The sequence below is a fragment of the Camarhynchus parvulus genome, chromosome 3, assembly GCF_901933205.1.
Source record: "Camarhynchus parvulus chromosome 3, STF_HiC, whole genome shotgun sequence".
NCBI lineage: Eukaryota > Metazoa > Chordata > Aves > Passeriformes > Thraupidae > Camarhynchus > Camarhynchus parvulus.
The window spans coordinates 63,449,570-63,465,160 of record NC_044573.1 but is presented as its reverse complement, the minus strand read 5'-3'; the positions used below and the strand labels follow the sequence as shown (position 1 = coordinate 63,465,160).

The window sequence follows — 15,591 nt, the reverse complement described above, 5'->3', positions numbered from 1 at the left end:
GGCAGTAAAAGGTACCCAACAGTGTCCCAAAATTTTGGGCACATAAAAAAGGCGTTTGACTTTCACATGTTCTGGGTTGCTCTTACTTTTACTGAGTCACTTTTTCATTTTCTATTTGCCAACATACACTATAGCTATATAGCATTCGGATGTCAGTTTGCGTAGGAGAGAAGAAGTTGCTCCCTATATTTTATGGATTTTGAATTGCAGTAAAATGCCTTTACAGAAAAAATAAACAAACCAGCACTGGGCTACTTAACAGAAATATTACTTCATGCTTTTCAGTTTCCAAGGTGCTCTGATTAAGAAAAGGTATCTAGACACTTTGCAGAGTTGGTGAGTTTTTTGTAAATTGTAAAGGCTCCAAAACACACTCTCAGGCTTGCTACAATGCTTGTTGGTTTACACTCAGGAATTTAACTTTTCTCCTCTAAAATGTATTCTGCGCTTCCCCCTCTAAAAAGAGGATATAATTTCCATTCAGAATTACTCTGATTAATACATAATTAATATACGTATGTGTGGGCCTGTATAATTTTTTAATACACATGAACACAATTCAAAGGGGCTGACAAAGTAAAGCCATCACACACGTCTGACTCTTGAAAACTCAGACTGGCATCATGGCTTAAGACTGCAAAATTATCTTGCTGTCTTGCAGTGTTCAGAACATAACACTCTTACAAGTTTATTTTGAGTAATCTAGAAATCTGCAGTTTCTCCTCTGTCACTGCTCTCCTCCACTGCTCCTCTCCTATTCTTTCTAAGAGAAATTACAAAGTTTAATTTCTGCAGCTTGATTTCTGTTTCCAAAATGCCTTTTTTTTCCAAATCTGTTATTTCTCTTTCCAAGTGTTCAGTCATTGTCTCACTGAATGCAGCAATAAGGCAAATGGAAACAGGTATTCACCTCAACTTCAACATTCCTCTGCAGGCTTTTTTATTATGCCACGATCCACATTAAACCTGGAGAGGGGGATATAAAAACATTTAAATTCTCTAGAAATCTGAACTAACTAGATGATGCATGTGTTCACCTGCTAATCAGGCTACCTGTGTAGGACCTGCAGTACATGTACTTTAAATACAGAAGTCTACCTTAAAATCCAACAAATAATAAAGCTAGTAGAGAACTCATTTGACTAAAGAAAGGCTGATCTGACCTGATTGCATTGAAGAAAGGATGATCAAATGAGTGAAAGGGATGGCTTCTCTTCTGTGGAGATTGAGCTAGCTGAAACTCCTATGAATAGTATGAGAATATGAATATGTGAACCTTCTTCAGAAGTTCAGGTTCTTTCCATTTCAATCCTGAGCCTTAGCACATGTCAAGTACCTTTCTTTGATGTGGGAAGGTTGAAGGTGTAAAGAGGTAGGTGTCAGATGAGGAAATGAGTTAATCAGATATCCCAGACACTTGTGTTTCCTTTGAGAACTGAATTAAATTACTTTTTGATTTTCAATTGCTTGAAGGAAATTGAGTGGTGTATGACCTGAATATTTTGTCTCCAGAACTTTACATTTTGCCTTTCTGGATTTAAATATGACCACTTAACTCACAAAACCATTTCTATCTTTCAAGGAGTGCAAAGGCCCTTTAAGGAAGGCTCAGTATGTGTGCACTGACATCTGCTTCTGGAAATCAGTTACAGACAAGAAGACTACTTGGAAATAATTTGAATAAAGTTTTACTGTTGAGCCACAAAGATTAATTGCACTGTAATACTGAACATGTGTTGAAGGGGTGATCTTTCAGGACATTTCTCGAAGGCAACAATTGTTCTAATGTCATCAGATTCCCAGTGGGTCACTTGAACCTCTGAACCTTCATTTGGAATATTTGCCTCTTACCAAAATCTTTATGCAAGCCATTGAAGCAGACAAACACTGCAACAGTCATTTCATTAATGGCAGATTTTAAATGTGTGTGCCTGATAGTTACTCCTAAACTCATTGTACCAGGTTAATATTATTCTCAGCACACAAATAACTGTAAGTGGCAAAACAAATAAAGTTTTATAATTTCACATCAAGAAAACATGTCTACATGTTTTTGTGAAGTAAAGTTTGTGAAGGAAAGTTTGTGTGAAGAAGTAGTCTGTTAAGAAAAATGAACTTGTCCTAAAAGTAGAAGATTTCTGCTACACCAAATTTACTCTTCTTCCTGGTTTGATTTTTAAAATTTTTGTATGATATGGCACATTGAAAATGCCACACCCTGATCATTACTCTCTTTTCATATATTTAATCATCCACATACAGTTTGCACAAATAAGTCTGTGTATTTCTACTCAGCAGTAAAATTCTAAGTAAGCAGTATTATTTTTTATTTTGCTCTCAGATCAATCTGTATATGAATACCTTATGATTAATTTAACAGTACCAGAATATATCAGAAAAACTTTCATCTGAACTTCCCAAAATTTCTACTTTACCATCTGTATAAGTGAGAATTATTTTTTATTTTAAATTTAGCCTTCTCCTTCAAACAGTTATTGTATCTACATAGCAAGTCTGAGAAGTGGTTGAATTAATTCCACTACTTCTAATGGAAAGGCGAAGTGACTGGACATGCATATTTCAAGATTAATAAGATGTTCCCCTTTTAAGGTACCAATTGCAAAAGAAAGCTCTGAACAATTGGATAAATATAATTTCCAGTTTTATGACCTTTACATTAGTACCCCAAATAGACTGTGCTCTGTATGAGAATATCTGAAACACCTTTGTTAGTATACATCTTATCTATGCTAACATCTAAACATCAGCTTGATCTGATATTTGCAGGCCTCCCTTTTAGAAAGGATTCTGAAAGTCTGCAGGCACTTGGAAAAGAGTTACATGTATTGGGAATAACATATTTTTGTTTTAATTCCAGGGCTTTTATGTTAATTGCTGAATGTGAGTAATGTGGTCTTTCATCTTATATTTATTCAATAATTTATCATTCGCTATTTGAACCATAAATGGAATAGTCCAAGTACTATACAAGATCCAGAGAAATTGTGACTTCTGATCACTGTACTTGAGAAAAAATAGAAAACAAAAAGCAATGTATGAATCCAAATGTAGTGCGAGAGCAAAGCTGTGACGAGTTTCAGGAATGCCATCTGGTTTCCTTGATTAATTTCTAAAGATGAAATGATTTTGACATGGACGTACAACATCCTTTACACTGCTGGTTAGACATATAACACCAAAGTTATGTTAAAATTGCTTTTTATGTAGAAGAAAACCAATAGCTCAGAAACACTCAAGATTCTGGAGAAAATTAGAGATATAACTAGGAAACCTATTGTACTAACTCCTTTTAAAGAAAGGGAGAGTGACAATGCCTTAGCAAGACACATCTTCAAAAAGCAACAAATATAACCAAATGGGGAGGGGGCAGGCAGAATAAAGTGCCAAGACTTATATTAGTTAGCCTGTGTTACTCTGCATTTCTATTTTATTTGCAAATCTATGACAGGGCCAATTTGATCTCAGCTGCGTCTCACCACTCAACTTCCCTCACCCTTCCCTAAAACAGAGGATTAAGACTACAACTGATAAACTACTGAGGCTTCAAACAGCTGTTATATTGAATTTAATATTGAAAACATTGTTCAGACAACAAACAACTGTCAACTGGGCTCTCCTGAAGGCCTTTTCCCATTGAACTCCTCCAGCTTCCCAAAAATCAGTATTCATATCCTTCTGGATAATTTCCTAATGCATCTCATTCCTGATAATCTTCCTCTTCACAATTCACAGACCAAGGCCACAACGATTTCCATCAGTATTTTCTCATGGGAAGTCACCCTCCCTTATAAACACAACATTTAAAATGCAGCACTATTTTATTTATCCACCTGGCACTCACCAGCAGCACTAGTTACATGTTCTGTCATTCACAATTCAGCTGGAGGAAATACTGTGTGCTCTTTACACAGATGAATGTATTCCCAATGAACAATTCACCTTAATTTACATTTGATAAAGAGCTTACTCTGTTAGTTTTTATAAAGATAACAAAAAATAATGTCACAAATCCTAACATATAATTTGTTTATGTCTTCTCTATTGCAAAGATTCCTTCCAAAACTTTCTTTCCTTTGGTTCTCCTGTTCTTGTATCATCAAGAGTGTATAGAACTTCAGCCACCTCCTCTGCATTTCCATCTACTGCTCCTGTGTAGAAGGAATATAGCAAATCCCCCACCATGCACACACACCATGGCAAGCAGCCCATACCCTGCAGTGTAACAAGCTGTGCAAGAGAACACCAGGGAGCCTGTACTGAACAATGCTGAGTAATGTATATAATTCTAGACTAAAAAGTGGACACAAAGGGCCCACATTTCCTGTGAAATGAGATGAACTCGTAATTATTATTACTATTAAATAATAATATTCCCCTGTCGAAGCACAAAGGTTGGGAGCAGCAACAAATCCTAGCATTTTCAAGCAGCCCAGGAATTACAATAGAGTCAAGGATAGTACTACAATAGCTCACTTTCAATTATTGTAATTAAACAAGATTTTAATTACCTGCAATTGTGGGGGAAAAAAGTTTCATTCATATTCCACAAATGAAATTTACTGGCAGCTTGCTAAAATATTCAGTTCCAAAAGACATGGGAAATAATCTTAGCAACCTTTTTATCACAAGTGTCAAAGCCTGGTTATTGCATAACATATTATTTAACCTTGCTGAAGTCCTTGCATGCCAAACTGCAAGATCTTCAACAGGCACAAAAATAAAGTGCTACTGAAGGCATTAATAAACTCTAGCAGCAAAAGAACTGTGTTTAGCAATGAATTTGCAGTATCTCCTTTTAGCCCATCAAAACTGGTTCTTACACATAATTAAAACAAAATCAAGTCACTTTGAAGTCTGGCATTTAGAGTGTACTAATAAGTTATGTGGCAAACTAGTAATCAAATAATCCCACAAACTAAAGAACCATTTTCACCTGCTGGCTTTCTTAAGATTTCTCTCTGACCCATGACTTTCTTTTTTGAAATGGAAAAGCTGTTCCAAATAGTTGCATCAGGAAACTTTCTAATTTTCTCACTTGAAGAGGAAAAATACCAAGAATAAAGAGCCAAAAAACTATAATGTTGCAAGTTAGAACATTAGGTTGTGGACTGTAAAATACAAGTCAATCATAATACCTACAGTTTGAGAATAGTAGGATTTAGATTTGTAAGTGCTGAAGTTTGAAATAAGCAAACTGAAGTCTGGAAGTTTGTTCTGTTACTGACTGCCACACCACAGATACAACTGAGTCAATGATAAATGCTGGAAGCCTTATTTATGCAAAGAATATTTGCTATTCTGAGGCCTTGAAAAGGGGGTATGCCAGTCTATACATGACTGGAGAAAAAAACCCCATAACTTCAAGTTTCTCCACTTTCACCAGTTCTTTTCCAGTTCTCAAATAATAGACATATCACTCACAAAACTTCTAGGTTGCATGAAGCTGCTAACCAAACCTCTTTGAAAGACACTCAGATTTGCCGAGCTAAGCACAAAGATGAAAGTCAGAAGTTGTAAGTTAGCCTTCAAGCTTCAAGAGTGGCATATAAAATCAGATACAGTGACTGACCAATACTTAAGAGTATTGGTAGGACACAAGACAGAGGGCACCCTCACCTTCTTCCTCATTTCCTTCTCTTTATGCAGTTCCTCAATTCATTAGTACCTGTCTTTGAGAGCAAATAATGAAATGCTCTTCATACTTCCCCAATTTCCCTCTTATCTGAACAAGTGCATGGCTTTCTGTTCCATACCTTGCTCCTATTCTGATCCTGTCTGGCTACACTTCCATCAGACAGCTGGTCAGCTGGTCACAGTGTGAATTCAAACGCTGTCCCATGTACGATTTGATTGCCAGCACCTTCTGGTCTTGGTGTGGGCCCCTGTTACAGGCAACGCCCAGACATGCTTTAGGACACCATGTAGACCAAGGACTGCTCCCAGTAGGCAGTGCAGGCAAGACTGCCCTTTTGCACAGAGGAGTTTAGCAGGGCTGAGGAGGAAGGGGATGGATCACTTGGTCACTCATCCTAAAGATACTGGGGTGTGTTTGGGCATGGATGCAGAGCACCATTGATCCAATACTTGACAACTCCCAAACCCTCACTGCTGTACCATGTGGCTCAGCTCCTGCACCACTACTCCTGCACCTGACCCCTTCATTTGCCTCATCAGGATCTCTTTTCCTCTCTCTCTCTTCCCAAGCATGTATTCAATGTTATTTGGCTCTTGGACTTCAGAGACCAATAGCTTTTTCCTCCCCAGTGTGAAGCAGAAGCGGGGTGGTGCTACAGAAACTCTTTCAGAAAGCTCTTGTGTGTGTGTGCAGCTTCTGAAACAAATAAGAAAAAATAAGATCAGAGGAGCAGGCAGCATGCATAGTTGCAGCTAGGAAACAGCCAAGCTCCCTAAAAATCCCATGAAAGACTGGTTCCCTTTTCCTGCCTTGTAACCTGCTGATACAGAGCCCAGCCCAGCTGCTGCAGCCTTGGGCTGTGCACTGTGAAGGGGTGTGTGGACAGCAGCCTGTGTGGGAAGGTCAGAACAAAGCCTTGGCTATATTAATTAGAAGAGCAAAGATGAATCCCCCAGAGAGATGAAGTGATCTAACAGAGAACAGGGCACATACCCATCATGCTACTAAAGCTAAGACCTTGGATTTAGCCACTACAAATGTCATCTCTTTCCAAAAGTACATCTGCATCTCTTATAATATTGACAGAATCAGAAAATGCAACACAATTCCTGAAGGAATGGCTCAGTTTAGCTCAAACTTCTGCAAGGTTTCAAATTTAAAAAAAAAAGTCAGCAGTGACATAAAAAAGCTCCAATCATTGCAATGTGGATATCTCAGTTATAAAATCCCAGGGTTACCAGCTGTAGCTTTAATGAAAATAGCCACTGACAAACATACCCACTGACAAGCTTACTAAAACGCACAAGTTTGCCAACAAAGGTGCTGCTGACTTAACTAGAGTTTTCCCTCAAAATCAAAACCTATCTTCAGAAAGGTAAAGAAGAGCAACCCTGACATCTAATTCATTGAACTGCGAGATTGAAATCTAATGCATAAAGAGACGTTGCCATTTCCAATTAAGTCATCTTTATTCCATAAATCCTTTCATGTGAATAAACTAATGCCTCCTTTAAAAAGTGACACCAGGCAACTTTCATGATCAGGTGTTGAGTGGTATGAGTGCTGGCCAAATAGTTTGGTGAATATCTTCTGGAGTTTGTAAAATTTTCCTACATCCAGCTGCATTGAGAGAGAACATAAGGAGTAAAAATTCTGCTACAGAATACAGTTACAGCAGTTTTTGTAAAGAACATCTTAAAGAAAATTTAAGATTTGAAAGACATGGTTCTAAGAATAAATGAAGAGAAAAACATATTCTACTTATGGAAATAGAGGGGAAATATGCTGATTAAGCAGTCCCTGCCCAGGAAATGATCAGAAGCATCAAAGACAAGTTTATACTACTCAGAAGAAGTAACTCTTAAGGACATGTGAGTCAGTTATTCCAAATAAATCACTTTCATGGGACAAAAGTTTCTAAAACAGAAGCAAGTAATAGTGTACATAATATTTTTGTAGAATATGTCATGTGAGGTCTGATACATGATAAACGCTTAAACACAAAAGAGAACTGCTGTTCTTTAAACTGTAAGATATAAATACAAAATGGCATTTGAATCTAAAATCTATACTTAAAGTGGAAAACTAAACAAAAGTGCAAGTTCAGTAGCTTCCAACAATCCAGCCACTAAACAAATGGACATCCATTATTAAATTTGACATCGCAGTTATTTATTTTAATTTCCTTGTTCCAGTTTGGGAAAATTCATCTACTCACTGCTGATGCCGATGTAAAATTCAATTACATATGATTATGAAGTATTATGAAAATAATTTTGTGAGGTGTTGAACTCCAGGCTGCTATTTACAGGAATATCAGTAACAATATACTGTTAGTGACGCACGTCAGTGTTATCTGTGAAGCTGCTTTGGTAAATCTGCTTGACTCCTGCATTGAACAACTAATGGAATATGAAATTTCTGACGTTTTCTTACTGAGAAAAAAACAGGTGCATTAAAAAGAGGAAATGTAGGCAATACTATCTAAAAGTTTCCAGTACCAAATATATCAAGATATTTTCATGTTAATAATGTAAATCACTCTACAAAGCTTTACAATGTTCCTCCAAGTAGAGCTCAGCTCATCCTTTTAAGTGGAGTTTGTTATTTTCTGTTGTCTTATCCTGGTTTTTAAATATCTTGATAATACTAAGCTAATAAGACAGGAATCTAGTATTACAAAAATACCTTTAGGGAAAAAAATTCTTATGCACAAAATAAAATTAGTGTGTCATTCAGGCTTCTGACACTACACAGGAGCACTGTTTAATATCCTCTATTTACATTATAAATGTAAATATAAATGCATACTAAATTACTGCTTATATAAACTATGTTAGATCCACTCTTATTAACTTCTTCTTAAAAGGATAATTAATTTTCAAGCACGGAAGAGACCCTAATTAAACCTGACTTTTGCATAACTTATTAGAAAGAGTACTTTGTTTTCAGAAAGTGTTTCTAACATTAAGCATGTCAACTACAAGAGCTTTCAAGTGCTCAGTGTACTGTGCTTACTTTATTACACTGATCAGAGGTGCTTCATCAGCTCTCTGCACCCAACAATAAATCCTCTGGCCCAAAAAAGAAAAAACCCAAAAGGAAAAAAAAAAATCAAACCCAGGACTTTGCCATTTAATTGAAGAGGTTCCTACTTGTTCAAGGCCTTTCTAGAATAAAAATTTAATAATTAACTTTGCCATCAGCTGCACATTTGCCACTTAATAGAGTGATTTGTACATGCAGCTGTGAGGACCTGATGCTTCCTAAGACTAAAGCAATTAAGTTCTGCCAATAGTTCAGCCTAACTCATGATATTCAACTTTAGTGGAGTAGACAAAGGAACCTAAGTAGTATGTATGGCATGTACCTTTCAATAAACACAACTAAAATCTATAGATTTCATAAAGGGAAAATGTAAAAGGTTCTCATAATGAAAAAATTAATGCTTGAAGGGTCCCAATTCTTCTATCCAGAAAAGCTGAAAAGGCTGGTTTTTACTTTATAATGGCAAATACTCTATTTCCTTTTTCCTTCCTCCAGTCCAGCTCATTGCCTTCCATCTACCTAAATCTCTCTGATTGAAAAAGAGCATATAAGCAGAGCAGTAGATTTCCTGTCTTCCAGCTTCCTGCTTTGTTTTATCTATCAATAATCTAAATTCTTTAGCCTTGCATTATGCTTATAATACCAAGAACCCAGTCCTCAGTTGGCCCCTGGAGACTAAACAGAGCATTAAAAGTTAATCAGCAATGCTCCTTACCACATTGAAATCCAAGTTTTTTTCAACCCATTCCTTGGCTTCCTTGAACTCCTCTTTCATTTCCATGATGTATAGTGTATCAAGGGCATCCACGATTGTTGCTCCTTGTATGTTACCTGAAATACATGAAGAGCCAGTGATTTACTTTCCAACAGAAGACTTTTCAGTTAGATCTAATTAATTTAAATTAATTCTAATTTCAAAATCCAATTTCAATTAATCCAATTAAAAACTGGGTGCATAAGCATTCAAGTGGTAACTAGTAATTCACAGCCCTTACTTTGATTCCCATGCCACAACACAACATCATAATATTTAAGTATTTCTTCCACTAATGAACTTTTGAAGAACTGCTCTAATGCACCGTATTTTCAGCCATATTTTTGCATTTTAAACCACTGACAGAACAGTTCACCGTAAAATGACACAAAACCCAGTAAATCTTGGTAATTGAGAAATTTCTCTTTCTTCCAGTTTGGAATGAAAACAATCAGCTGCTTTTTTGTTTTTATACTCAAAAATATACATGAAGCTTTAAGAAGCTGGTGAGTACTGATCCCATTTTAGTTAGGAAAGCCCTTTAAGAAGTACAGTCTGCACAAGATAGCACTGGGGGAGGCAAAGGCAAACTTGCACACATGGATTTTTCAGCTCAGCAAGGGCTGCAAGTTACTGGTTTTCAGAGCTTGGCACTGGTGGTCTGCAAAAAATGGCACCCTTCTACCTCTGTTACAGAGATGGGCAAGAGCAAGCCTTGACCTAACAGGGCAAGATGAAATATCATCAGTATGTTGGCTTTGGAATGGATTAAATGTTCATCATCCTGTATTGAAAGGTTAATGTGGATGGTGGGGTTCAAGAAAACACAGTCACTCAAAACACTTTTCCATGCTTACTCCAAATTCATCTTGACCTTTTCGAAAATACCATTTTTGTCTTGGAAGAGTTTCAATTCTTATTTATGGGATAATGTCGAAAATTCAATTTTGACCACTCTACTAAGACTTTCATTTCCTAACTTGGCTCCCGCAGTTTTCATAATGAAAGGAAGACCATGTTATATTTTAGAGAAGACTCTGATACAGAGAGAAACATTTAGAATTAGAAAATAATTTAGGTTGCAACCAACAGAGAAAGTCATTATGTCCAATCCCTGTCTCCCTCAGCAGGGCTAATGAGTCAGGTGAATAGCTCACTACTCATTCTGGAATTGATTGTACCATGGGAATAACAAGATAGTAGCTACAACTAATTAAGGAACTTGATTATTCTCTTGTCTCTGAAATACCTGATGAAAAAGTAAACTTAATTTTATAAACTTATCAAATATCAGAATTCAATTTTTCATATTTAAGAAAGAAAGCTACTCTATCAGTCAATTCTTGTGTTCACTGTCATCATGGATTTCTGCTTCCACATGAAACAGAGAGGTGATTGGAGAGCTCTATATAGCAGGATTAACGTAATCTCCTTAAATTAAGGTTCCAGGTAGAAACTAATTTTCCATTTCCACCATCTTAAACAAAATAATATTTGAGGTTGTTACAACAGCTATTTGGTACATTTAACAGAATGAGATACTTTCTCTCTTTTAGCAGCTGTTTACACCACCCATTTTTGGAACGTCACTTTCCTACTCTGAAGGAAGGAATCTCTACATTTTCCCCCAGATATTCCACTAATAAAACTGCAGCCGGCTTTGGTAAGAAAAACATAATATCCTCCAAGAGCTTATTTGGAACTTGGCTGCCCTTCTCTAATATTAAAGGAAAAGTATTCCTTTAAACTTGGCTAAGCAACTCATATTTTTCCTGAGCTTATGAGAAAGTGAGAGTGGAAAACTGCTGGAGGACATCTGCTCGAGATCACTACCGCAAAAGCTCTGGAGATGTCTGGTAACTCCATACAACAAAAGCAGTTCCTAGTGAACCTTTACAACTGAGCTCTACTTACAGAAAAACCATCTATAACCTGATTTGCTTCAGTGGATTGTGATAGGCTCACCATGGCAAAGACATTCTTTGTGATAATCCCCTTGTAATACAACTAACACCACCACTAAACAGATAAGCTTTCAATTTTAAGGATTAGTACTTGAGCTGCAACCCACTACTAAGTCAGAAGAAAAAGAGGAGAAAATAAAAAGAAAACTTATTGAGAAATCACCCTTGGAGTCACCTACTTATTATGATTTTTTTTCCCCTGAATCTGGCATATGTGGCCTGCTTAGAGCACAGATTGAAAAAAATGCTAGAACCTCAAGCAGATCTTACTTTATTTGAAAATATTTCTGCTTTATTCTGAAGGCTCCAGAAAACTGAACAGAACAATTAATGTGACAGTCAAGTTTGTCTCAAACAGCTGTGCTTCCAAGTTCTTGATAAAAGACAAAAGAACAGAGAAAGAGTCAGTTTAGAGGCCAGAATTATGACTTGTGAACAACTGCATTTACTCTAGGTCAGCCAACAGAATAACTTAAACTTGAGAGTAGTATGGAAATTGTGATATTGAACAGGTCATTAACAACCAGTCAGACAAACCAGTGGTAGGGTTGGGGGAAGGAGTGCAAAGAAATTAAATGAGCATTCCTTATTATGGGATAAGACCAAACATTTCACAAGCCTATATAAGCTATGCTTCTCAAAGCACAGCACATAAATTATTAAATACGGTTATCACTGTTGTTCGTTCCTACACAACATTCCCAAGGAATTACACAGCAGGCATGGTCTACAATAAGCAAAGATTATTGCTAGGCAATTACAGTACACACTCATGACGCAGAATATTTGGACAAGAGGACTGTTTTCCTATACACCTATAGTACTGCTACAGATTTGACTAACGTTGTGTTACAGAGTGCGAGGCAAGTTGCAGTCACAGTGGTAGAGTTTCAGAGTTGCCCTAGGCAGGAGGAAGATATCACAAAAAATACTTGGACAAAATTCACAGACCTCAGGTAAATAGATATATTTTGCAGATAACTAAATATATATACTCAAAGTAGAGAAAATGAACTTGAAACTCATAAAACATAAACTCAAAGGGAGTAATTTTGATGACAAAAGAGATAACCAGACATACAAGCCTACCAAAACAAAGAATTATTAGTGTCAACCAACACCTCCAGACCATGTACTCACATATACTCCATTTTACTTCTGTTGTTAACCCTTTACTTTTATCACTCCTCTTTACTGACAGCATCATTTACTCCAAGGGATTAATAGAGAACACATAAAATAGCCTACTATTAACTGAGAAGAATGCAAAAGAAATCAGTCAACATGAAATTTTCAGTAAACTATTGAGAAACATCGACAGAACTTCCTTTCCAGTTCAACACTTAAAATCTTAAGCAATGATCTGGAAAAAAAAACCAAACAAAAAAGAGCATGTTGCTAACAAAATTTGTGGACTATTAACCACAACAGCTTATTAAAAGCACAGGTAGCCTATATCTCCTCTGGGTAATGCACAGTCAGCCCATTTAAACTGCATGCTTTTTAATATCCAACAGTGCCAGTGTACGTGCGTGCAAATAAAAGAAGAGATTACATTAGAGAATGCAGTAGCATCTCAGGATTGGGCAGCAAGAGCAGAATAAGAAGAGTAATCAGAGGATGAGTAACTTTGCATGAGTTTCCAGGATGCCACTGCAGGGAGAACTGCTCTGGATGTGAGTGACAACCTTATTAGCACAACTCTGTGACTGAGCTTATATGGCCATATGGTTTAAGAACCACACCTGGCTTATGGCCAAACCCTTCGGAGCGTGTGCCAAAATAAGTTCTCACTTGTCTAGCCCAGGCTTTTAGATATGGCCAGAAATAGAATCAATGCATGTTGGTGCACTTAATAGTTTAAAATTTCCTCCCATTCCTTGGACACCAAGCTTGGCATTTGAGAATACATACAGGTTTGACTAAAGCAACATTTTGATTTGTGCTGGAGGTTTCTTGGAGCGTTGCTTCAAAAGCTGACTCATATCTTAGAACAGTGTTTTCCTTTATTTAAAGTTCACTGAAAAGGTTCCTATGCAATATCATTAGCAATTTAAAGTGTCAAGAGTGATTAATTATTAAAGTGTGCTATGCCAAAACATGAAACTCTTGACTCAAGTGCTGGCAAACCCTCAGCAATATTAACACTTTTAATTTCAGTGACTATTCACACCTGGTAAGAGAGGGGAATGAAAAATTAATTCCATTAATTCCAACAAATCTAGTTTTTCATATGTGTAACATTAAACAATATAGTGATATTTCTAGAATGCTCTTCCAAATCTCCAGTATTTTATACATCTGTGCATTTTGGAGCCAGCTCTGGTGTCTTTGAATTTGATAAAGTTTAAATACTTTTTCCTTCGTTGCTTATCTCTGTGCTTCCTGCAGAAGTCTTTGGCATCCACCACGCTTCTGGCACCGTGCAGCTCAGCTACATGTTTTGTTATGAGCCACCTTCTTTTGTCTGAACCTGCTGCCTAGTAATTTGCTATCTCCACCCCTTCCTTACAAAGGATATCACTCCCCACAAGGAACAATAAATCCTTGTTCATCCCATCTATGCCACTTTTTATGGACCCCCACGTATTGTTCTGGAAAGCTGTCAAGCTTTACTACTTACTGTGAGCTCAAGTCTGCCCATTCTGTGTTTTAACTCAGAACTATATCTCTCGTTTCACTAAGAGTCAGTTTAAATTAGGAACATTGTCTATTTCTAAGTGCTATTATCACCTGTTGGGAAATCCTTCTGGGTTTGTGGAACTGTTTGCAGCCATTGTCAAAGCTACCCCAAATAACTTATTTGCACTGCCAAATTTCACTCTGGTCATTTGATTTTTCAGCGTTGGGATGAGTAATTTGAGAGTGTGGCCTCAGCAGTAACAGATTCCTGAGAGAGGCCAGTAATAAGCCTGAAAAATGTATTTTAGAAATCTAAAACGACAATACACTTGTCATTGTTGTGCAACATGACCTCCTCTCAAAAATGCTGTGTTGAGTAATTCATCCACATATCTGCTAATGTTATTCTTTATACAAGTTAATTTAGTTGAGATAGATGTCAGCCTTGCTTCCACCACATACCAAAACACAAAATTTCAAGGAATACAGCAGGAAGAGTGAAGACAAACAAGACTGGGGTGGGGGAAAGATTTTCAGTCCTTTCAATTTAAATGAATATATTGTTTAAACACATGCACAGTTAATTGCCTAGGCTATATTAATAGACTTAGAGTTTGAAAAGACACATTGCTATACACTGCCAAGACAGTTTTGGATATAAATTTTGGCAGGCTTTAAAAATATTCATACACCTCAACACTCCATAAAAGAAATGACAAAAAACAGTTCAAAGTGGGAGGAGCAGGATCTTACTAAATTATAGTACTTTGGGGTTTGCAGATTGAGAGTATTTATTAAATGCCTCCCTTTTTGCCTCCAGCAAAGGTCCCTTTTCACTTGCAGAGATTAATTATACTATGCCTACAAGTTATAATATCAAACTGGCAATACTGCATATGAAACACAGCTTCAGATAATTAAAAAAGCCCTTTAGTTACAGTCATTTAAGTGCAGCAAACACTTCTAGAAAGAGTTCTCTGCTAGTACAGCAACACTCATTAGTTTTAAAATTAGTTCAGAAGGCTTAGAGAGGAATAGCTCCTAGTTTGAGGGGCTGGTGGTAGAGCACTATGAAAAAAAGCAAAATTGTGATTTTGCCACTTTAGCAATAGGAAGGTAGATTAATAAATCTCTGCTTTAGCTAACCTTGTTAATGGTAACCTGAAACATTAAGGTTAAAGAATTAAAAAATAACAGCACTTTCTCATGGCCTACTTTCTACTAGGAATAGTGAGAAAAGTATTAGTACTCATGGAAGAAGTCATACCAGGAGATATGCCCTGTTTTGCTAATGGACTGATATGGTGCAAACAGATGCTGAGCTATTCCAATTTATTTGATCAATCTAGAAACAGTTGTACACTTCCTGTAATTAAACCAATAAGAATATTTCTGTCTTTTCAAATAGCTGCTACAACATGGTAAAACTCAGCAAGTACAAAGGAAATAAAAACATTGCATGAGCATGCTGAAAAGACATTGCCAATGGTCAGAGGCATGTATGTGGCAGTGGCTTCAAGGAGAAATCTTTCAGTGTTTCTCTAAAA

At 36.7% G+C, this 15,591-nt stretch overlaps 1 protein-coding gene across 2 annotated transcripts in view; it reads right to left on the bottom strand.

The window, feature by feature from the left end:
• Nucleotides 1-15,591, bottom strand: part of MAN1A1 (mannosidase alpha class 1A member 1) — a 139,819-nt gene that overhangs the window by 83,678 nt on the left and 40,550 nt on the right. For both annotated transcript variants that reach the window (XM_030946670.1, XM_030946671.1), the window contains one exon: nt 9,420-9,535. In XM_030946670.1, coding sequence (XP_030802530.1) covers nt 9,420-9,535 — 116 coding nt within the window. The remainder of the gene's footprint in view (nt 1-9,419; nt 9,536-15,591) is intronic.